This window comes from Daucus carota, chromosome 1 (genome assembly GCF_001625215.2).
Source record: "Daucus carota subsp. sativus chromosome 1, DH1 v3.0, whole genome shotgun sequence".
Taxonomy (NCBI): Eukaryota; Viridiplantae; Streptophyta; class Magnoliopsida; order Apiales; family Apiaceae; genus Daucus; species Daucus carota.
Genome location: NC_030381.2, coordinates 17,935,728 through 17,957,788, shown reverse-complemented (window position 1 = coordinate 17,957,788; position 22,061 = coordinate 17,935,728). Strand labels below are relative to the sequence as shown.

Genomic DNA, 22,061 nt, shown 5'->3' with positions numbered 1-22,061 from the left:
GTCGAGAGTTCAGGTTTCAGCAGAATTGTGCGTGAGAGTAACTATATTTCCGCATTCGCAATCGAATGCTAAAGAAACTTGTAATGTCTTTTAATATGATAAACACATCAAACAAGGAAAACTTGCAATGATAATGTATACGAGCAAGAGAACTTTTTTGTTTCATGTCAAACAATGAAAACTCGCAAATCTAAAGAACATGAGACTAAACTCTGCAATATGTACTAAAGTTTCCCAATATCACCGAAAGAACACCACAAATTGACAGTACTTTGGCACTTGATGCACCAGAAACTCAAAGTTTTCCTCGATTCAGATTATTAGTTTCAGGATGGTCTACTATTTCTTCTTTTCTGATTTATCCTTAGTTCTGATTAGGTGGATTACAAAGACTATAAGAGAAACTAACAGAGATGATCCTGCTATCACTGGCGTGCATAATAACTTCTTTGGCCTTTTCGGAGCATCTGTTTGTGTAGACTGATCAAGTAACTTCTTCCCGTCCTCTACCTCATCAGCCAAGGCTCCTTCATCGGATCTGCTTTCTTCCGAAGCCACATTTCCTACAATTGGAGAGCTAGTATTTGATGGTTCGGCTATCTTTTCCTTCGCTTTGTTAACTGATGTTTCTTTTTGAGCACCAATCCCATCAGCTCCTTCGGCAGATGCCTGTTTCCATGATGATTCTTTATCTGCCTCAACTTGCAGTGATTCTGATTTCTCCCTGATGTTCGTTTCTTCTTTCACTTCCTCAACTGTAACCCCTTTTATCCCTTCAGTCGCCTTCTTCATTGTAATGGTAAGCAGTGATTCATCTTGATCAAACATTGCCTTGATATCATCCAAAATCACACCATCAGGAATTATAAAAGCCTTTCTAAATGCCCTCATCTCTACATCTTTCTTGATTACTTGCCATCCTGCCATACTTGTTTCCTGAACTGGCCTTTCTCCACATATAGCAATCCTATTCCCATCCTCATTAATAGCAATCTTTATCTGCTCTCTCCTGTAACCTTTATACATTGTTCAAAAAATTAAACTTCAATAAAATACAAAAGATTTGCAAACTAATATACTTGATCAGAAACGCAGAATATAACTAACCTCTTAGATGAGCACTGAGGATGAACATGGTTTCGGTTTCTCTGGAGATGAAAAGAGGGCCAGCTCCATTTTTCGAAATAACTAGATCTGCAGATTCAAACTCATCTAAGCACTTCGTGAGTTTAAGCCCCAACTCAAATTCCATTTTTTTTAGTTCTAGTTTGGATTAGATTTGTTGAAGGATTCACAGAGAATAGTTAAAGGGGTGCATAGAAATGCAATGTAAATATACATCAAGTAGGGAATATAGTCCTTGCTTTCTGATGAAGTATTGCGGTAACTCATTATGATACTTCTTCTCCCATTAATAATTAGTAACTCACAAGGTCAAGCTATTCAAGCCAACAATATGCAAATGTACAATAGCAGAATAAGAATCTTGGGCTACTGTCAAGGGTAACTATGTTTCTCAAAGGCCATGCCTAGTCACTGGAAAGTCGATATGCACGGATGCTTTGGTTTATTGAAATCGGAAGTAAAATTTTAAATATATACGGTTACTGATTTAAAATCCTTCAGAAACTAGTGTATACCACATTTTCATCCACTTGAGATTATTATGCACTGCAAATTTACACCAAATTCCAAAAGTAAGGATACTAAGACGCCGGAAACTAGAAAGAACTTTCAAAGTTCTAGATAATCTATAGAGTATAGACGTGAACAATGTGGTGGCACAAACCTAAGCTGAGCTCCAAAAGCATCTAGAAAATGAGCTAGAAGGGTAAGCAAGAAACAAGTTTGAAAGGAAGGAACCTAACACATGGAAGAAACTTATCATACATTTCATACTCTTAAAAACAGAGCAAATATTGACACTGCAATTATATTATTATTTATTTACAGGGCTTCATGTATCTCTATCATATTCATTAAAAGTATGCTTCACAAGGTAGCACCATCACATTCACGAGGGCCACCATCATTATATTAACAGCCAACAGCTCCCAATTCCCAACAAATTAGTAAAATTTTCAGCCAAGGACCTACAAAGGTTTTCTATATTGAGTTAAATCAAATTCAACCAATATTTATCAAGACATCTAAACAATCAACATGCCCACATACATAAATTTATAGAACATATATAAAACAACAATAAATCTATCTAGAAGGACAAGAGTCATGTGTCATACATAAATGCAGACATACACTAAAGAGTAATCTTTATAAGTAAATTATCAATCATCAATTTAAGATAGTAGGGAAAACATGATAACATGTGTGTGCATTATGTAAGATATGAAGAAAAAATTGCACTGCAATTATTTAATTTCAGATTTGCAGTCATACAACAATGTTATTCTAGAAAGGTTATCTACTTTCAACTAAATTCCAAGTTCATAGTTCCTAAGTTGCTAGTTTGACATAAAACGGAATATTTCAAAGAAAGCAAAAGCTTGACCAAACTCAGTAGCCAAATTTTCCATTATTAAATGAGGAAATTTCACATCTTTAATCATTCTTGCAGGTCAGAACACTTCAAGCTGAATAGGCATTGATGTTGATCCAAACCAAAGTCAAACATCCCCCCTCTATGATTATTGGATCAACTGATTAAGAAAAATTTACACAAGGACACATATATTCAATAGCCTAAAAAATCATGGATGTCAGGTGGGGGTTCTAATCACGTGTCTTCCCCACATTTTTTCCTCAAAAAAGATGACTTAAATAAAAAATAATTAGCAGGGGAAGAGTGGTCTCTAAGCTCAGTTATGTGGAAAAGGATAGACCTGATCCAAGACTATAAAAATTGAAGCAGAAAAACAAATTTCAACTAAAAATTCTTTCACTTCTATGTTCTGCAAAAGCGAGGTTATTGATCTTTACAGTGTAAACATACTCTGTATGCTTATAGTAGCATGACAAGTAATCACAGTGAACACAGAACAATGTATCACACTTCATGAGCGCAATTAACAAAACCACCAAAGTTATTAGCAGACAAAATGACAAATTACCATGCGATGAAGCTGAAACGTAATACATACTTGAAAAATAGATTCACTAAACAATCCACATCAGATAATAACTGAGAAACAAGACATTTCATAAAATGAAGCTATATTTACTCTGAATTATAATTATATTAAGCAAAACAAGCCACACCTCTATGTGAACAACAAAGTCTAATTTATAACCTTAACTCTTTAAAGTGTATAAACAAAACTGCATGAACTTTTACCTCCTAAATCTTTTTTATTTAATGTTGCAGGACCACGAGTACTTCAATTACTCTGAGAAACATCATAATTCAAAAACATATCTTTAATTTTCCAAACAATACATATTTAAGGCACTCCTTAAGATGTGTTTGCTCTTCCCATTGAATCAAGACATTCTGTTCTACTTCGAACAATCCTGTGGAACACTTCCCTCACCTGTCTTTCCATGGGATTCAAGCTTTGCTTAATCGCTTCATAAACACTTTTAACCTCCTTCATCCTCTGTCTCACCTCTTCATCTTTCTCCTCAGTTAATGGAAAGTTAACTGAATCAACCAGAGCATTCATATGGCGAGCACATTTCTCAATTTCGTGAATTTCCTTCAACAATCCGGTAGCATTTCTTCTGTCCCTCTTCTTTGATTCTTCCAAAATCTTCTCATGAAGTGCAAGAACTGGACCAGCCCATATGAACTGCCTAGTGACATGAAAATGAGTCTGTAAACCTCTGTCCTGACAAGGTATTGCCGCCACAAGAGCCCACATTACAAAATATAGCACATAATTCATCGTATAAACAGCAACCGCAAGTCCATTAGTAGCCAATATGTCATTAGGCCTCGGAGCAATTAAATTATTACCAATAGCTTGCAACTGCCTAGCAGCTGACCATGACCTCGAAACACTCCAAGACAAGGATCGATGATTCTCCATTGATCTGTGCTCCCTGTTAATTCCACTACGCCCAAATGACCGGTTTCTTTGAGAAATAACAGAATTAGACTCTTTCTCATCAAGCATTCCAATGGCCAAATCAATCAAAGCCTTCTTAGCACGACGGAACTGACCTTCTCCAAGACTTTTTTGACCATCTAAAGCACACAGCAAAATCTCCAACTGCATTTGCCATTGCCTGATCTGCTCAATACCGTCACGAATAGCATTACAAACATCTAAAGCTTTCACACTTCTATCGAAATATTCATTAATCAATCGATTCATAGGCTGCCTATTCAATTCCTCTTTACAACCAGACAATAATGCTCTAAACTCCTCTTGGCAAACAAGGAAAACATCTAAAAGCTTCTGTATCCAAGAAAGTGACAAAAGATCACCTGAACTAGCAGATGACAAATCTGCTAGAAAATCAGCTACATGTCTCTGGAAAGTCTCAAGCTCTTGTGATAGAATGGTGGGCTCATTTGAATCCATCGAATGGACCTGATCACGGCGTAAACTCAAGAATGAACGGGCAGTATGAGATGCTGATGAGCCTTGAAAATCTGCTGCTGGCATTTTTCACATGAAAATCAAAACCCTAAGAAAAAAACTGAAAGTCTCAAACTCAAAGACTTTAACAAAACCCCAATTGGACTAAAGACTCAAACTTTCAAAAGCTATAAAACACAAATGGGTTTAAGAAATCAAGAAGAGATATAAACCCATGAAGGTAATAATATAATATGATAAACCCACAAGCTGAAAAGCATGAAAGATGAGAAAAGATTCAAACTTAGAGTCAAGAACACTAGTCTTGACTTCAATACAAGATTTATGATGAAAAAGGTACAATCTTTTTGAGAAACAAAACTACCCAATTGAAAAAAGAACCACTTGATATTGATCAAGTGAATGAAAACTCAAGAGGACTTGTATGCGTGAAGATTCAACCCAGAAATCAAGAAAATAGGGAGGAGTATTTGGAGATAGATACAGAGTCAGTGTGTATATCGAGAGAGGGAGAGAGAAGGGGATGTCTGAGAGAGAATGTAGGAAAAGGGTATGTCTGAAACCCTAAGAGGAGAGAGAGGGGATTATATGGAGGTGATTTGGACCGCGTATAGCGGGTTGTTTGGTAAAACCCAAAAGCCTTCAGTCTTTGTCAATACTCCCTCCGTCCCCCTCAATTGTTTACATTGGAGGGGGACACGGAGACCAAGACAATGTATAAAAAAGGAGTAAAGTTAGATGAAAAGTGGGTAAAGTGGTGGGACCTATCAATATTTAATAATAGATTTGAGATAGTGGAGGAAAGTAGTGGGTGTAATAGTAGTTTTTATTGTTAAATATGAGATAGTGGGGGAAGATAGTGGGTGTAATGATGAGAAAAACTTGCTATTTATAGTAACGTAAAGAAGTGAGAGGGACATCCCAAAATAGTAACTGTAAAGAAATGAGAGGGACAGAGGGAGTATCAATTAATAAATATTTATATTAAATATATGAAATAAACAAGTTTACAATTTTGACAAATGACAATGACAACTGAAAGATAAATAAATGACCTTTTGCCATATACTCCCTCCCTCCCCTCCGATTATTATCGTTTGAAATGGAGGGCTCGGCACGTATTTTAAGACTCATATAAAATATAGTTCAATAATTTTTTTTTATAATTTTTTTTTTCTAAATAAAAATTTAAACATTAAATTTTTATTCAGAAAAATAAAATTTTAGAAATAAATTATAGAATAATATTTTATATGAGTTTTAAAATGCGTGCCGAACACTCCATTCTAAACTATAAGAATTGGAGGGGACGGAGGGAGTATATTATGAGGCCTTAAGCCTTTGCTCTTCCCTTCGGTTTTTTTTGTCATGACCGTGTAAAATGATCTATTCCAAATCAAAAGTTCATTTATTCATTTATGAGTTGTTTTATTTAGTGTTTGGATAAATTCAGAGAATCGGGGTATTTTAAAGATTTGATCATTTCAATCCGTTAATGTTCGTGTTTTAGCGGTTGAAATAGAGATTTGAGCTCAAAAAGTTAATTTTTGAAAAAAAAATCGAAGGATTTTTTTGGGTAGAGATTTTGGTGGGTGTAATCGAAAGATAATCAAACAGCTATTTACAAAGATAATCAAACAGCTATTTATAAAATAGCTATTCAATTGGGATTGTTTAAAATCCATTAAAATCTGATGGTATTCGAATGCTGATGGATTGTTTTGGATTTCATAAAATGATGAATTTTGTGGCATTCTTCAGTGTATTTTAAGTTTTTTGTAATCTCACCAAAATCAATGGGATTTTGAAGTATTGTACTTAAATCATATCAACTCTACGACATTTTATCAGGAATCCGCACAAAATCAAAATCACATACAAATCCATTAAAATCTATAGACTAAAAACAATCCATTAAAATCCCAATCGAATACACCACCGTTAGTATATTTACTCATTTTAGTTTCTTTGACTCAATAATTAACTTTTTAATATAGGTCTCACAAAAAAAAATTGACTTATTTTATATACTAATCTAATTTAGTAACTTTTCATTATTATATCATTACATTTTTTATGAATTTTAAAATATAAGAAATGTAATTATCAAGATTTATAATGTTTGTAAAATTGATAATGTGAAAATAAAATATTATATTGTTTTGGAAATCGAACCTTAAACATAAATCTATCTCACTGTTCACTGGAATTTTTTAATGAATATAATTAAAGATAAAACACAACATGATATCATACTAAATAATAAATATTATATATATGCCTTTATTATAGTTTAATATAGTATAGTATTCGTTTGTTTGTTGGTAGGTTATAATCTGAAACTCGAAGTATATAAACTCATGGGGCCGAGTCTGGTCCCATCTTAAGGGATCCGGATCCACGAGGAGACTCAACCTAAAAAGACGACCAATCCGGATTGGTGTATACCAATCCTGTCAGAAAGCTGAGTCCAGGATTGAGTCCGGACCCGACATAGCCAACTCGGACCAGCGCCTCGACAAAGTGTATAAGTCCAAAACCGACACTTGCGGCGCAAGTCACAGACTGACACCTCAGGTGGTAGGGACATCACACAACGGTCAACTACTAGCATGGTGAAGACAAAAACTCATAACATTCCACTATTCTTCAGCTTACATCTGGACACGTGTAGGGAACTCAACCCGTACAGGTGTATGGTCGTGATTCAAGGCACACATCCTTAAATCCTAGTACTTGGCCTACAAATAGACCAAAGATGAGAGGCTTAAGGAGGATTTTTTCCACACAAACCTGATCTGAAAGTGAATATGACACTCTAGCTAACTCGTGGAAAATTGTGCGAGGTTAAAATGTTGGTAGATCTTAAGTAAATGAGGGCATTGACCCAGGTGGTGTGGAGGGTTTGTGACAGGATTTGACCCGGTGTGAACCTCGATTATGGGTGGTGATGAATTTGGGCGTCTAAGCCAGAGTCCAAGGCGTTCAGGCCAGGGTTAAGGTGTTGGCCGTGCATTGTAAGGCGCTGGGTGCCCAATTCTGTCCAGGCGTTGTCCGGGCTTTGCAAGGCGCTGGGCGTCCAGGCGCTCATGCGGCGCTGAAGGGATGGAGCTGGCAACAGTCCAAGTAGCAGCTAGCTAAGTTGCAAGTCAAGTGGGTGGCGGTTATTGACGGTTTTCGGAAGTTTTATTGAAGGGAAACTGGCAAAGGTCAAGGCTCCAATTGGCAAGCACAAGCAGGGCAGTTATGGGCAGTTGAGAGCTTCATGGGGCAGTTTTATAACTGCCCGGCAGTTAGAAAACTGCCAAGTTGTGGCTGATTCATATTAATGTTAGGCATTTCAGATGTAAACATAGAGAGAGAGAGAGAGAGAGTAGAGTTCTATATTGAGGGAATATAGACTAGAGATAGATATATTGTGGTGTATATCTAGCCTAAGAGAAGAAATTTGGGAGAGTAAAGTGTGTAAACTCTTGCCATAACTCTTGGGTTTTGTGGGTGTCCTTTGTAATTGTGTGATGCAATAATATAGGTTGGCTTCGGCTATAAATCTGTGTACATACGTATTATGGCATTTTGCACTTAGTGTTACAGGGAATCAAGTAGGTTAGGCTGATTGCTATTAGTCTCAGTGTGTAGCAAGGACGCAGCAATGACGCAGCAAGGGCGTAGCGTGGACGCGAGCGGGCGCTGGGTTAAAGGGCAGGCCGCACAGGGGCAAAAAAATGAAGTTAAAAAATTACCCCCGTTCATTTAATAAAGAACACAGAAACTGTGTTAAAAATAAATCAATCAAACCACGTTGGCATTCCTCGATAACACGTCCATACGGAGACACCATAGGGACTTTGCTACGAATTGCCTGAATAACCACCAGGCTGTCTGACTCGATCACCACTTGCAACCAGTTTCTTTGTTTAATCCAGCTCAGAGCTTCCCTGATGGCAATGGCTTCAACCATCTCTGCTGAAAACAAACCACCCAGAAGAATCGTTCGAGCCAAAATCAGACGTCCTTTATCATCTCTAGCGATCATACCTATCCCCGAATCTTGAAACTCAGCAAATGTAGCTGCATCGATTGTGATCTTGATTGTGTTCATATGTTATTTTGCCCAAACTACATCACCATCTCCCTGAACCAGGTTAGGGTATGTAATGCCGGTATTACCTCTTTGAGCTAATCTCCATTGTACAAAATACCGTTTTGCCAATGTTATGACCACATTAGTTTGAGTGTATTTGTTATTCCACACCAAATCATTTCTTGACTTCCATAGCACCCAACTAACTGGAGGAATCTCAACTCATCTGTCATTGTCACAACATATGAGCATCTTTTCCCACCATTTAGTGAGATCCTCACTTTCAGCACAGCTTACCTCCGGCAGAACGCGTTGCCAACACTGCTGAGCTACCGGGCATAACACTAAAACATGCATATTTGTCTCCTCGTTCAGGTTACATCCCGAACAAATGTGGTTGATAGGAACATTACGTTGAGCAAGCAGAGTCCTCGTATGAAGGCAATTAGATAAATATCTCCACGCAAAATTTAATACTTTCGAAGTAGCCTTAATTCTTCAAATCTTATGCAAGAAACTCGAATTATCCTACTGACGCCACCGATTGCAGAAGCCTATAACCACTTTTCACTGAGTAATGCCCTTATGCTTCTTTAATCGGGTTAAATATCAAAGTAGTCACTGAAGTGAGGCTTATGTATCAAAAGCTTGATTGTTCTTAACGGGGTCTCAGTTGCACCACTTTAGTATTGAATAATGATTGTCCCGTTAGTCAAGCTCGTTTGACTTGACGGATAGCTGATGTGGCTCGTAGCCGTTGGACACAGTGGATTGTAACGGCTAGGTGTTGTCCTACGTGGTAGCTGTGGTGTATCTATCGATACATACGGTAGTATATATAGTTGTTGCTAGGGTTCTTGTACCAAAACTCAAACCCCCAAATTCATTGTGTAACATAACTTCAATTTCTTATTCTCCCAAGCTGAAAGTATCATGACGAGCCAAGAAGGAGGTTCTTCGTCTGCTTCAATGAATCCGGAACAAAAGTATTGTATGTGTGGTAAGAGGGCAAGGATGAACACTTCTTGGACTTACAATAATCCAGGAAGGAGGTTCTTCACTTGTGCTAGGCCCAAGGTATTAATCTTGAAGCTTTTTTGTATTTGCTTGAAGTTTGTAAGCATATGCGTTATTAATTTGTGATTTCGGTATAAATTCGTAGGAGGCCACTGGTTGTCATTTCTTTGAATGGGTTGATGATGATTTTTCTGGAAGAGCAATGGCTGTTATCACTCACTTGAATCATCGACGCCTTTATTTGGAGGAAAAATTGAAGTTGGTTGAAGAGAATCTGTCTGAAAATGATGAAAAGAGAAAGATCCTGCAATGTCAAGTGGAGGAGTTAACTGAGGGTAGAATTGTGATGCAAGCTGAGAACCAAATGTTGAAAAAACAGATGTATTTCTGTGTGTGTGTTGTTGTTGCAATGGTTGCACTTGTGTTAATGTTGAAGTAAAAACTATAGGTAGCTATGTAGGTAGTTGCACAATATGCAGTTGTATTGAATTAAATGCAAGCCAATGTATGCTACCTAAATGTATGTTTGCTTTTGCGGAAATATATAAATGAACTACTTTATTATAAAGAAGTTGCACTGCATTCAATCATAAAATTCTCAGTACATTGTCTGCAACTTACAACCAAAAGGATGACCATAATATTTAAGACCACTGGCCAACTACACCATATATTAGGTTCATAAACAAGCTCAACAAAAGTAGGCCTAAATTACATAAAACATCCCCAACAAAAGGTTACTTAAAGTTCACATAGCATAGCATATAACATAGCATAGCATATAATCAAATATTCTTAAAGTTCGACAGGGTCATCTGGAGTGTTGGTCCAGCTGAAGGCCTTCTTTTGCAATAGCCTTGTAGACCTCCTACTGCCTTCAAGTGAAGCTTTTGATGAGCTTTGACTTGCTGCCTTGGAGGTGGTTTTAATTGTTGGAGGCAAAGTGCTACTTTCCTGGGTTCCAGAGTTTGGTGGAAGTTGATTTGGAGGAGTGGATGCAGGTGGTGTGTTCCTTGGAGGTAAGAATGGAACAAAGCCTGGTGTTGGCATAAATACAGCTTTGAACCCAAGTGGCCCCAACAGCTTGTCCTGAAATGGTCGGTGGTCATTTACTTGTTTCTCAACCACCTCATCAGACTCATTAAGAAAGGGCATAAACTTTCTTGGCACTTTGAATGCTCTAGCCAGGGCCACCCCCTCATCAGACTCCACATTTTCTAAGATGGGGTTTTTTCCCTTGTCTGCAGTTGCCTCCTTTTCAGGTCCATCCCCCACAGCTTCTCCATTACCACCATCATTCTCAGCTTCCTTCTCAGTAGGTACCTTAGTAGTTTTTCTTCTTATCTGCATTTTCTGTCTTTTGAGTTCCTTTGGCCTTTTCTTTGAAGTTGGTTGAGATGGAGGGTTATTGACTGCTGCTGGAGCTTTGTCAGAACCTTGTTGATTTTCACCTTTAGTTGGACAGTTTGACTTTCTATGGTCTGCTGACTTGCACAAGCTGCAGTGCATCTTTCTCTTATTGCTAAACCTTTGCAAGATAGGTCCACTTGCCCTTGCTTGACTGGTCTGGCTCCTATTTCCTCCTTCCCAATCTTCCTTTCTCCTCAGTTTTTTAGGTCTCCCTCTTAGCTTTTTGGGAATGTCTGGTGGTAGGAGCTCATCTGTTGAGTTTATTTCCCAAAATTCCTCACCATTAATAGCCTCCAAAGCATGTTGATACGTTGCCAAGTATTTCTCTCTTTTATAAAAATCACTCACATAGTCAACCACCTGGTGCCTCCTATCATAAATTGCAGCAATGGCATGCTCACAGGGAATACCTGTAAGCTCAAACACTCTGCAAGAACATGTCATTGCCTCCAGATCAACTATTACAACTCTTGTCCCTTGTTTGACAGCAAACTTCTTATCCCCATCCCAAGAAGCACTCCATTTTCTGCTCTCAGTAACAAGCAAATCCAATCTCTTCTTGATCCTTGGACATATTAGGTGCTCACTTTTCAACATTTCTTCTTTTTTCTGTCTCATTCTAGTCATAATTTTGAAATGTATCTCCTGCATCATGGTGACTAAAGGCATGTACCTGCAAAGACATCATCAGAAGTTCAACATACATAGATAAAATTCTTGCTCATAACATGCATATATAAAGACATATTATTACCTCTCATTAATGATCCATGCATTAAAAGACTCACTCATGTTGTTCTCAACATTATCTGCTTTGCTATGAGTGCAAAAATGAGCTTTACTCCACAATTTAGGGTCCAACTTAGACAGTTGCTCATGTGCTGGCTTGGACAGCTTCTCAAGGTCCTTCATTGCCCTTGTGTGTGCAACAGGGTGAGTAGCACAACATGCATTCCAGAATGCTCTTCTCATAGCAAGTGAAGCAAATCTGTAAATGCGTAGAATATACTAAGTACTGAGCATTTACTAAAAACATTTACTAAGTGAAGTGTAGAATTGTACCTTTTCCTAAAGTTACTGTAAAGGTGCCTTGCGCAGAATCTGTGCTCAACTCTAGGGAGAATTTCCTTAAGTGCATTGTCAAGGCCTTTTTGTTGATCACTGATGATAGTGTAGCCTGCACCATTGCCCAAGTCTAGATCTTCACTCATTTGTTCTGTGAACCACTTCCAAGAATCTGTATTTTCACTTTCAACCACTGCATATGCAATGGGGAACATTTGGTTGTTCCCATCCCTTCCTACAGCAGAAAGTAATTGACCCCCACACACAGTTTTAAGGAAGCAACCATCCAAGCCTATAACAGGCCTACACCCAGCCTTCCATCCTTCTTTCAGAGCATGATAACAGACATAGATCCTCTTAAATTTGTTTGCGTCATTTTCATTCAACCTGGTTGTTCTGATCTGAATTGTGTTTCTTTTATTACTTTTGAGGATTTCATGAGCAAAATCCCTTAACCTTGAATAATGCTCCTTTAATGCTTCAGCCACACCATCCAATGCTGCTTTCCTAACTCTAAGAATCTTAATTCTAGGTACCTCAATCTCCAATTCTTTCTTGATTGTCTCAGCCATGTCTTTAACTTTCCACTGTGGATTTTTTCTAATCCTATCACCATAGACCTGAGCTATGAAACTAACACTGGCAAGCTTGTTAGTATATGGTTTAGTGCAATTATGCTCTGGAAACAAAGTCTTGATGGTGCAGTCATCACCATTCTTATCTTTACTACACCATATATAAAACTTGCATCCTGCCTCGCAACAAACTTGACACCTATTCTGATCATTGGTCACAAACTGAACCCCCCTTCTCTCTTTGATTCCATAATCTCTAACACTGTCCCTAAATTCTTTCATGCTACCAAATTTCATCCCCACTTGCCATTGAACAGAATCACTAACATTTTTTCTCTTTCTTCTTTTTTTAGGATTGGGAGGACCTACATACCCAATCTTGCTATTCTCATCTTCACTTGAAGAGTACTCAGACCTTAGTTCTGTCGAAGGAAAATCTGACTCATCACTTGGCACTGGACCAGAGGGGATGGTCTCATTTTCTAGAGTTTTACCAGTAGCCATGTCATGTAACACTCTCTTCTCATTTACCCTGAACTCAGCATATTCTTCGTCACTGTCATCAAATACGTCAAACTCATCGTCATCTTCCTCAACCCCTTCACTATCACTCTCAGTACCAACACTATAATCTGGATCACTCAATTCATCATCATTAAAACCTCCATCATCCACAACCCCCCCTGTGCCATCCTCTTTCCTAGGTACATCACTACCCTCACTCCCATTGTTATTCTCCTCTTCATGAGAGTCAATTACCTCGTCAAAAGAGTAGTGATCAACATACAAATCTATCCTACCTAAGGGCAGGTGAATAGCTATCATTTCCCTCACAGCACTATCATCATACAACAACTTCACCCCATCCTCGATATCCATCCCTTTTTTATAATAAACCAAATCAGTATTGTCATAACCGTAACTCTTAGCAAAATCATCCAAATCCCTAAATGAAAACTCGTCCGTATCAAACCCAGGAATTACATCTACTACTCCACCTTTGTATTGAATCTGGGGTTCATACAACAGATCCCCATGGTGGTGCACAAACAAACTAACCAACGAATCCATACTGTGACATTACAATAACACATAAATTAAACGAAACATATACATACGACTCAGTATACATGCGATTCAACAAACTAAAGTGCAACACACATCAATCAAACAAGCAAAACACACACATATATAACAATACGGAAGGAAATGAGTTCATACCTCTTAGATGGTGCCGAATCTTAGTTAGTCTCGCTGCGACGAGGTGGTTCTTGAGTAATCGCCAGGTTAGGGTTTTTCTCCCCCAAATCTCCTTAAGCTATCCGTAACTGTGTTTGAATTAGGACTGAATCGTTTTGTTTGTTTTTATTTTCATTTTAGATGTTACAACACATCCATACATTTACAGCTGTGAAGCCACGTATGACCTAGTCAGCTGCCAAGTGAGCATCGTAACTTTTTCCGTCGGGTCAACGAGCTTGACTAACGGGACAATCATTATTCAATACTAAAGTGGTGCAACTGAGACCCCGTTAAGAAAAATCAAGCTTTTGATACATAAGCCTCACTTCAGTGACTACTTTGATATTTAACCCTTCTTTAATCCAATATGTTACATCTTGATCCCTTCCTGACCTATCTGGATGCTACGGATACAGTGCTGGTCTCGTTCATTGAACAAGTCAGCTAGAATATCTTCATCCCATCCACTGTGATTTGTAGACGTAATTGAAGCAACTTTTGCGATATTGAGACTCATGGAGTTCGATGTAATAAATGGGTTATTATCATCAAGAATCCAAGGTTGACCTAAGATGTTTATAGATACCCCAGAACCCACCTACCATCTCATCCCTGTCTTAATCAAATCTCTGGCTTCCAAAATACTCCTCCAAACGAAGATAGGATTATTACCAGCTTCAACCTCCAGAAACGTAGCTTTGGGGAAATGTCGAGGCTTATAGAGCCTACTCACCAGGCTGTTTGGATTTGATACAAATCTCTATCCTTGCTTACCCAACATGGCTATATTGAAGTCTCTAAAATCCCGGAATCCCATGCCTCATGTTGCTTTGTGTCGAGACAAGCGCTCCCAACTCATTCAATGGATACCTCGCTTATCACTTGAACTTTAATTCCACCAAAACTTAGATATAGATATTTCCAGGTCCCTCGTAATCTCCATTGGCAACATAAATACACTCATAGCATAGGTGGGCAAAGACTGAACCACTGACTTCACTAAGACTTCTTTTCAACCCTACGAGATCAATTGCCCATCCCAACTTAAAATGCGTTTCTTCATCTTATCTTTTAGAAACTCCAGCGTAAAAACTTTACTCCTGCCCATCATATTAGGGAGCCTCAAATACGTACAACCCTTATCCGCTTCTACCATTTGGAGAATCTGACATAATTGCTGCTTACATTCCTGCCTTATGTTTGAGCTGAAAAAAAATGAAGATTTCATCAACTTCACTTTTTGACCTGAAGCCATCTCAAAAGTGTGCAAAATTGTTGAAATCCCTCGAGCTTCTGCCTCATTAGCTCTACAGTATAAGTAAGAATCATCAGCAAAAAACATGTGTGAGATCTTTGGCGCCTGACGACAAACCTTTACACCTTGAATCAAATTCTGGTTTACATTTCTCCGAATTAGAGCAGAAAGACCTTCAGCACATAGAATCAATAAATATGGAGACAATAGATCCCCTTGACGGATACCTCGAGTAGGATAGATTGGACCAAGCTCTCTTGTATCATGAGTTATATGATAAGACACTGAGTTAACACATTTATAATCAAAAATACCCACCATTCGTGAAAACCCATTTTCAAAAGAATTGCTTCAAGATAGTTTCACTCCACCCTATCATACGTCTCGCTCATATCTATTTTCATAGCCATATAGCCATCTCTACCTCTTCTCTTGCGCTTTAAATAATGCATAACTTCATTGGAGACCATTACATTGTCCAAAATAAGCCTCCCTGGGATAAAGCACTTTGATTTTCTGACACAACCAGCTCAAAAGACACTTCATTCTATTTGCAATTACTTTTCTAATAAACTTAATAAAAACATTACAGAGAGAGATTGGTCTTAAATCACTGATCAAGGACGAGGATTTTTTTCTTCGGAATCAACACAATGTTTGTATCATTAAGACCGTCACTTAAGACACCATCAGAAAAGAATTGGCATACCATTGTTACAATGACTCTTCCCACAATAATCCATTGTTTTTGAAAGAGCGCTGGGGTCATTCCATCTAGTCCTGGTGATTTGTCAGGGTGCATTTGGAACAGAGCCCCCTTGACTTCCGCCTACATGATTTGCTTCAATAGATTTTCATTCTGAACTTGAGATATGGTTGAAGGAATGTAGTGCACTACTTCATGCCACTCTGATTCTATTCTGCTAAATAAATTTGAGAAAAAGTCTATAATAAGCTCAGGTAGACCGTTATCCCGATCAACCCATTGCCCTTCCTCATTCTGCAGTCTATGGATTTGATTATTGTGTTTACGAGTACTAACAAATGCATGAAAATATTGGCTATTCTGATTCCCAGCTTGAAGCCACAGTAGTTTTGCATGTTGGCGCTAGAACACCTCCCGCTGGTTAAGAATTAAGGCCATGTTCTTCCTTGCCTCATTATACTTCTCTAGAGACTCTACATCCATTTTGCCTCTATATCGCTTCATGTCTTCCTTGCAAGTCCTAATTCTTCCACTGAAATTACTAGTCACTTTTTCCCCCAAAGAGCTAATTTATCGCCACATAGCTGCACTTTTTGTTGAATGCTTAGAACATTGTCCCCTTCCCAATTATCTTTAACCAACTGAGCACACATAGGATCTAATAACCACGCGTTCTCGAAAAGAAATTTGTAGGGAGTATTCCGTTTATAGACTTGTTGAGGAACCAAAAATATAGGACTATGATCTGAAGCAGCTCCCTTCAAATTATAAAACTTTGCCACCAGGAAATATTGCAGCCACAAAATCGATGTGAGAGCTCTATCTAGCCGGATCTTCATCTAATCTTATGTACCAGCTCCCCTTTCCTAAGTAAATTGATGCCTGGTAATGTCCATATCAATAAGCCCTGCATCTTGAAGAGCCTCATGAAACCCATCTATGAGCCATCTTGGATATAGCAGACCTCCGACTTTGTCTTTCACAGACATGACATTATTTAGGTCCCCCACGACACACCATTGGAGGTTTGAATCCCGTGCTAAGTGAAGTAAAAGATCCCAAGTTTTAGATCTATTAGCTCGATTAGGTTCACCATAAATGCCAGTTAATCTCCACTGCTGCATTCCGTCCACATTAACCTCCACATCTATATGGTTTTGAGAAAAACTCATCAATTTTGCATGATCACGCCCCTTTAACAATAGAGCTAACCCGCCACTTCTTCCTATAGGCTCAATAACAAACAGACCTTCAAAACCCAGTTGCACTCGCAGCCATTCTAACTTGTCTTTCCTCGCTAATGTTTCACACAAAAACACAAACTTAGGCTTTTCATGACGTACTATGTCCTTAAGGAACTGAACATTCCGTGGTAGCCCAATTCCCTGGTAGTTCCAACTTAATGTACTCATAATAATTGGCGGGGCTGCCTCACAGCACCCGCCATTTCCATGTTTTTTGACTTCAGAAGAAAGATGGTTTGATTATCTGCCATCTCAATATCTTTTTTGTTTTCTTCATTATATTTGTTAGGTCCCGATACGATTGTAGAAGGGGGGGGGGGTTGAATACAATCGTCACAAAAATTCGCGCGGAATAAATCTGATTTGGATAAAACAGGATAATCAGATTTTAATTAATTAAATAAACAAGGTTCAAGTAAAAAGTTATTTAAACTTGAAAGTCGTTATTAAATTAATATGGTTCAGTTTTAATGTCCACTAATGTTTGTAGAATAAATTCGACAGGATGTATTCTAGATTAGTAGTTAAAACAACCGAGTGATCAAAGCACAGAAAACTGTGGATATAACAAGCAAGTTACGAACAACTTGAAAGCTTAACAATGCTTTGAAATCAAAGAGAATAAACACTTAGAAATGAAGAATGGAGTGCCATATATATAGGCAACCATTTGTACTTGTAAGACAAATAAAAGACAAGACAAATAAGCTTGCAAAGACAAAACAAGAAGGGCAAGACAATTACAAGGCAAGGGAAGACAATCCTGGATTGCCTAACAAGCCTAAAACAAGCCAGAAAGACAATTATAAAGAAGGGCAAGACAATTCTCCATGGGCAAGACAAATTGAGACAAGGTAGGACAATTGGTTTGTCTTGATGGTGAGGGAAGGTAGGACAATTAGAGATTGTCCTGCTGAGAGAGGGAATGTAAGACAATCTGATTGTCTACCAAGCCTTAGCACATGGCAGTAAGACAATTGGAATTGTCTTGGCCACCATTGAATCATTCGGCAGTACGCTCGCTACGAAAGTTTATAAACTTTCGTCCTTCAGCCAGCCCTTAGAAATGCTTTTAATCCCGCACAGCTTATAATCTTTAATTAATAAATATTTAATTTAATCCAGAAATTATATAAATAAATATCTAATATTATTAGACATTTATAAATATAATTTTCTAATTAATTAAAATATTTATTAATATAAATAAATCTTTACGGTCCAAGCTGCGGTCTCTAGAGGGCCAGGAACCGGACTCCTTTTGCCTTGCAAATAATATTTTAATTCCATCAGGGGTTCTAGCTTTAAGATTATATCACTTTCCATAGCGTTGGTGATAATTCTTTTTCCTCATAGTCAGACAAGTCTAAGATTCGGTCTCCTGTGGGTCTGGAACCGGATCCCTTTTGCTTTGAAAAATATAAATCAATTCCAACCGGGTTTCCAGCATTAAGAATATATTACACTCCATTGCGTTGGTGATAATTCTTTTTCCCATAGCTAGACAGGTCTGAGCGGCGGTCTCCTTGTCCTTCCTTTTGGCCTTCTTTCTTTTGCTTTCTTTTTGTAAATTAATTCTAAATCAATTAACTTATTAATAAACTTAATTATCAAATTAATTCTAATTGAATTAATTTAACAACTAAATAAATTAATAGAGATTAATTATTTAACAAAGAATTAATTAAAAACTCTATATTCCAGAAAGCAAATGTCTTGAGCCTTCGTCTTGATCATCACACGGCTTGAACGACCACCTTCCTTTGATGTTAAATATTCAATATAAATAGCTGGCACACAAATGTACTGTCTGGTTCATCTTTGCCTAACTAAATTGAATATTCTCCATCAATTAAACATTTGAGCTGTGGTCGGGTCTTCGAATCTTTGTCTTCTAGTTCTTCTTCATTTCAGTACACATATGGAATCTCTGATGAAATAAATACTTGAATCTTCATACCTTCCGAACTCCTTGAACTGCTACACAGTTTATTTTACACTGAGGCTTGATCATATGGAATGAACTTCTTCCAGTGGCTTGTAGCTGATATCTTGGAATTCTTCTGACATTCTGATTCTTGTATCTACTAGACTTTCTTGAACTGATTCCAACTAAACTATCTACTATCTACTGACATAACTTATCAGAGACGATTCCAGGTTGAGTTACAAGTTGAGTGGTTATCAGACACTAGTTGAGTTATCACTGGTTGTACAAAATAGGATTAGACATATACCTTTGAATAAGGCCTTTCAATATTGTTCCTCACTGTTGGGCTCCTCAACCCGTCTTCTCTTTAGGTCAGTAACAAAAAGCCCATTGGACTCTAAATCTATAAACTTTCCCCCCGTTTGTTCAGTGTTCAAAATTTCATTAGTTGCGAGATTTGTGTGATCTATATCTCCAACAACCATAATTTCTTTTCATTAGCTTCCATATTATTCCTCCTATTTCCTGAAACTTCGGGATTGTGTCTATCCACTGCATGAATTACGGTAATAGATATTCCCTGAGCTTCATCTCTTGCCTTCGCCGGAGAATTGACCGGAAAATTACCACCTTTTCTTAACCACTGAGCACCCAACGTGTAGTTTTTGTGTTTAGGTTCAGCTTTCATCCAAGGACCATATGGTTTCTCAATTTGATCCAAAGGTGTTTCAAATATTCGTTCACAATACTTCTCATTATGGCCTATCAGACCACATATGTAACAAAACATTGACACTGCTTCATACTGAAACTGGACACAACACCAATTTTCTGCACTCCGTTTTATTTTCATTTTACGCTTTAAGGGCTGGTTCAGATTAATGGTGACTCTTACACGAAGGTAATCTCTCCACACACCAATAAAATTATTGGCGTCAGATTCAACAAAACGACCAATATAATTCCCTATGTCCATGACTACCTTTTGAGACATAAATCCCGTACTCATGCCATGCAGCTGCACCCATAGATAAATGTCATCAATGCCCACTGTTCTTAGGTCATCTCCTTCCTTCAAACGAGCGAAAACCAGGTAGAAGCGGGCGTCTAAACGTCCATGGGCTCCCTTCAATCACCCTAGTTATATTTACTTCATGATAAAATTGGAAAATAAACCTGTTACGTTCCAATTCTTTTACATACATGCCTCGTCATACATGCCTCGTCCTGGTCTCCACAGCGACGCCATTTTGTGTTACATAGTTTGAAAATTTATTGGATGAATCAGTTAGAAAACGTTCCACCAAGAACCAACGAACGTTTATTCAGAGAGATCATCCGAGTTCTCTTCATACAGAATTCCACCTTCTTCCAGTCTAAACCTTTCAAAACTTTCTTCCATCTCCTTCATTGGATCTCTTCCTCCAGCCATTAGAAACTATATTTAGAGAAACAATACTATAAACAAGGACTTGACTGAACTTGACGATGACTAAAACTCACTAGTTTAAACCAACCATGTCAAAAGACAAGACTTTAGAGAGAGAACCCACTCCTAGGTTTTTAAATAACCTAATATGGCTAAACAACACAAGTCTAACTATACTATTAACGATTAACCATGACGATCATAAATGGCTTCAATTTACTTATGATAGATACAAAAGGGTGCTATTATGATTTTATTACTTGTCCGCTTAAAATTATTGATGGGGATCCGTTTAGTATTTATATCGTAAATAGTTTAAGTTGGGATGTATCTGTTCACTTCCTTGTTTGTTTGGGTTTGTCCTGACTAGGTTTGGGTATAATTATTTTGCTGAAACCATTTTTATGTTGAACCGAACGTATGCAAAGAGAAGAATTCGAGGAATGATTCCCCGATTCATCTCCCTCTACAAAATAGAGTTACCAGTTATTTATACAACGAGGGACCGGTTTCCTTAGACGGGACCGACCGAAACCGAAGTGGGAAAGTGGTTCCACAAAAATAGAGAGATATTAACTTTGTGATACAACGTTCATTTTCTGTTACATACGTGGTCTTCGCCCATTTAAACACTTATTGGGCCGATCCAATTGGGTTTTGGCCCAATGTCCCCAGAATATAGGTAAAAATATTTGGGCCTCCAACATGTCCTCGGGCTTTGATTGGGCTAGCTCTATCCAAATCCGAACTGATCCACCCGGAGTCGGTAAATACGGCAATTGGGAACAATCATGTAAAATCAGTCTTCCAGAAGACTCATGACTCTTCATCTTTATCTGTTGATATTTAAACAGCTCGGTAGCAGGCAAAGTAACGTCTTTATGGACAGTGGTAGCCAGCTGTTGCGTCTCGAGATACGTGCTTAATATCGACCATGAATCTTTAAGGATGCATTAATGGTAGGCGCGTCTTTTCATACTGTTAGGCCTTGATTTGAATCAATAGACTTAAGCGAAATTGTATCTATTGATCAATCGAATGTAGTGTAAGATAAATTAAACACCAAAAAAGATTAAACTTAACTCAGATCTTATTAATCACAATAAGAACTGTTACAATACTTTCCCGAGAAAACAACATTCTTAAGAGCTGCTAGGTTACACAAAATATTACTCATGTTTGTGCTTCTTACTCCTCTCTTCGTAAGACCTAATAATCTGTGTTTATATAGTACACAGTATCTACAATTACTAACTTGATTTACTCAACCAGAAGCCTATATCTATAAATAATCTATTTCGTATCAATCTTCTTTTTTTCCTTCTCAAATTCAATCTCTAAATACTGATTTCACCCGATACTGATCAAGTATCCGCTTACTGATGAGGTTCCATCAGTTGCTGATGAGGTCATCAGTTTTTGTCAACTGCATTGTTCCTTGTCACTTCATTGTGATGATATCCTGATGCATAAATGAATCTTCCTACATAACACATACGCTCCTTTAAATAGAGTCATTTTCTTCCCACTTTTACACTATTGTCTTACAAACAGTTTCAAACCTCCATCATCTTTTCCACGCGCTAGCACCCTCAGCAC

The 22,061-nt window shown here is 37.9% G+C and overlaps 3 protein-coding genes across 3 annotated transcripts; 1 reads left to right on the top strand and 2 right to left on the bottom strand.

Moving 5' to 3' along the window:
• Positions 1-138: 138 nt before the first annotated feature.
• On the bottom strand, positions 139-3,013 carry LOC108202339 (inactive protein RESTRICTED TEV MOVEMENT 2). Its single transcript, XM_017370728.2, has 2 exons — positions 1,108-3,013; positions 139-1,016 (listed from the first exon to the last, which is right to left on the bottom strand). Exons 1-2 carry the CDS (start codon positions 1,250-1,252, stop codon positions 340-342), a joined length of 822 nt encoding a protein of 273 aa, XP_017226217.1. The 5' UTR covers positions 1,253-3,013; the 3' UTR covers positions 139-339.
• A 350-nt stretch (positions 3,014-3,363) lies between these two features.
• On the bottom strand, positions 3,364-5,111 carry LOC108202330 (protein BYPASS1-LIKE). Its single transcript, XM_017370721.2, has one exon. It carries the CDS (start codon positions 4,569-4,571, stop codon positions 3,414-3,416), a length of 1,158 nt encoding a protein of 385 aa, XP_017226210.1. The 5' UTR covers positions 4,572-5,111; the 3' UTR covers positions 3,364-3,413.
• A 4,411-nt stretch (positions 5,112-9,522) lies between these two features.
• On the top strand, positions 9,523-10,045 carry LOC108218458 (uncharacterized protein At4g04775). The gene is made up of 2 exons (XM_017391395.1): positions 9,523-9,666; positions 9,752-10,045. The coding sequence occupies exons 1-2, from the start codon at positions 9,523-9,525 to the stop codon at positions 10,043-10,045; spliced, it is 438 nt and encodes a 145-aa protein (XP_017246884.1).
• The last annotated feature ends 12,016 nt before the right edge of the window (positions 10,046-22,061 follow it).

Bases quoted from the DNA above. Each gene is read 5' to 3' on its own strand.
- LOC108202330 (XM_017370721.2), bottom strand. From the start codon at position 4,571: ATGCCAGCAGCAGATTTTCAAGGCTCATCAGCATCTCATACTGCCCGT.
- LOC108218458 (XM_017391395.1), top strand. From the start codon at position 9,523: ATGACGAGCCAAGAAGGAGGTTCTTCGTCTGCTTCAATGAATCCGGAA. The intron at 9,667-9,751 runs GTATTAATCTTG...ATAAATTCGTAG, and splicing joins TCACTTGTGCTAGGCCCAAG to GAGGCCACTGGTTGTCATTT.
- LOC108202339 (XM_017370728.2), bottom strand. From the start codon at position 1,252: ATGGAATTTGAGTTGGGGCTTAAACTCACGAAGTGCTTAGATGAGTTT. The intron at 1,017-1,107 runs GTTAGTTATATT...CAATGTATAAAG, and splicing joins CCTCAGTGCTCATCTAAGAG to GTTACAGGAGAGAGCAGATA.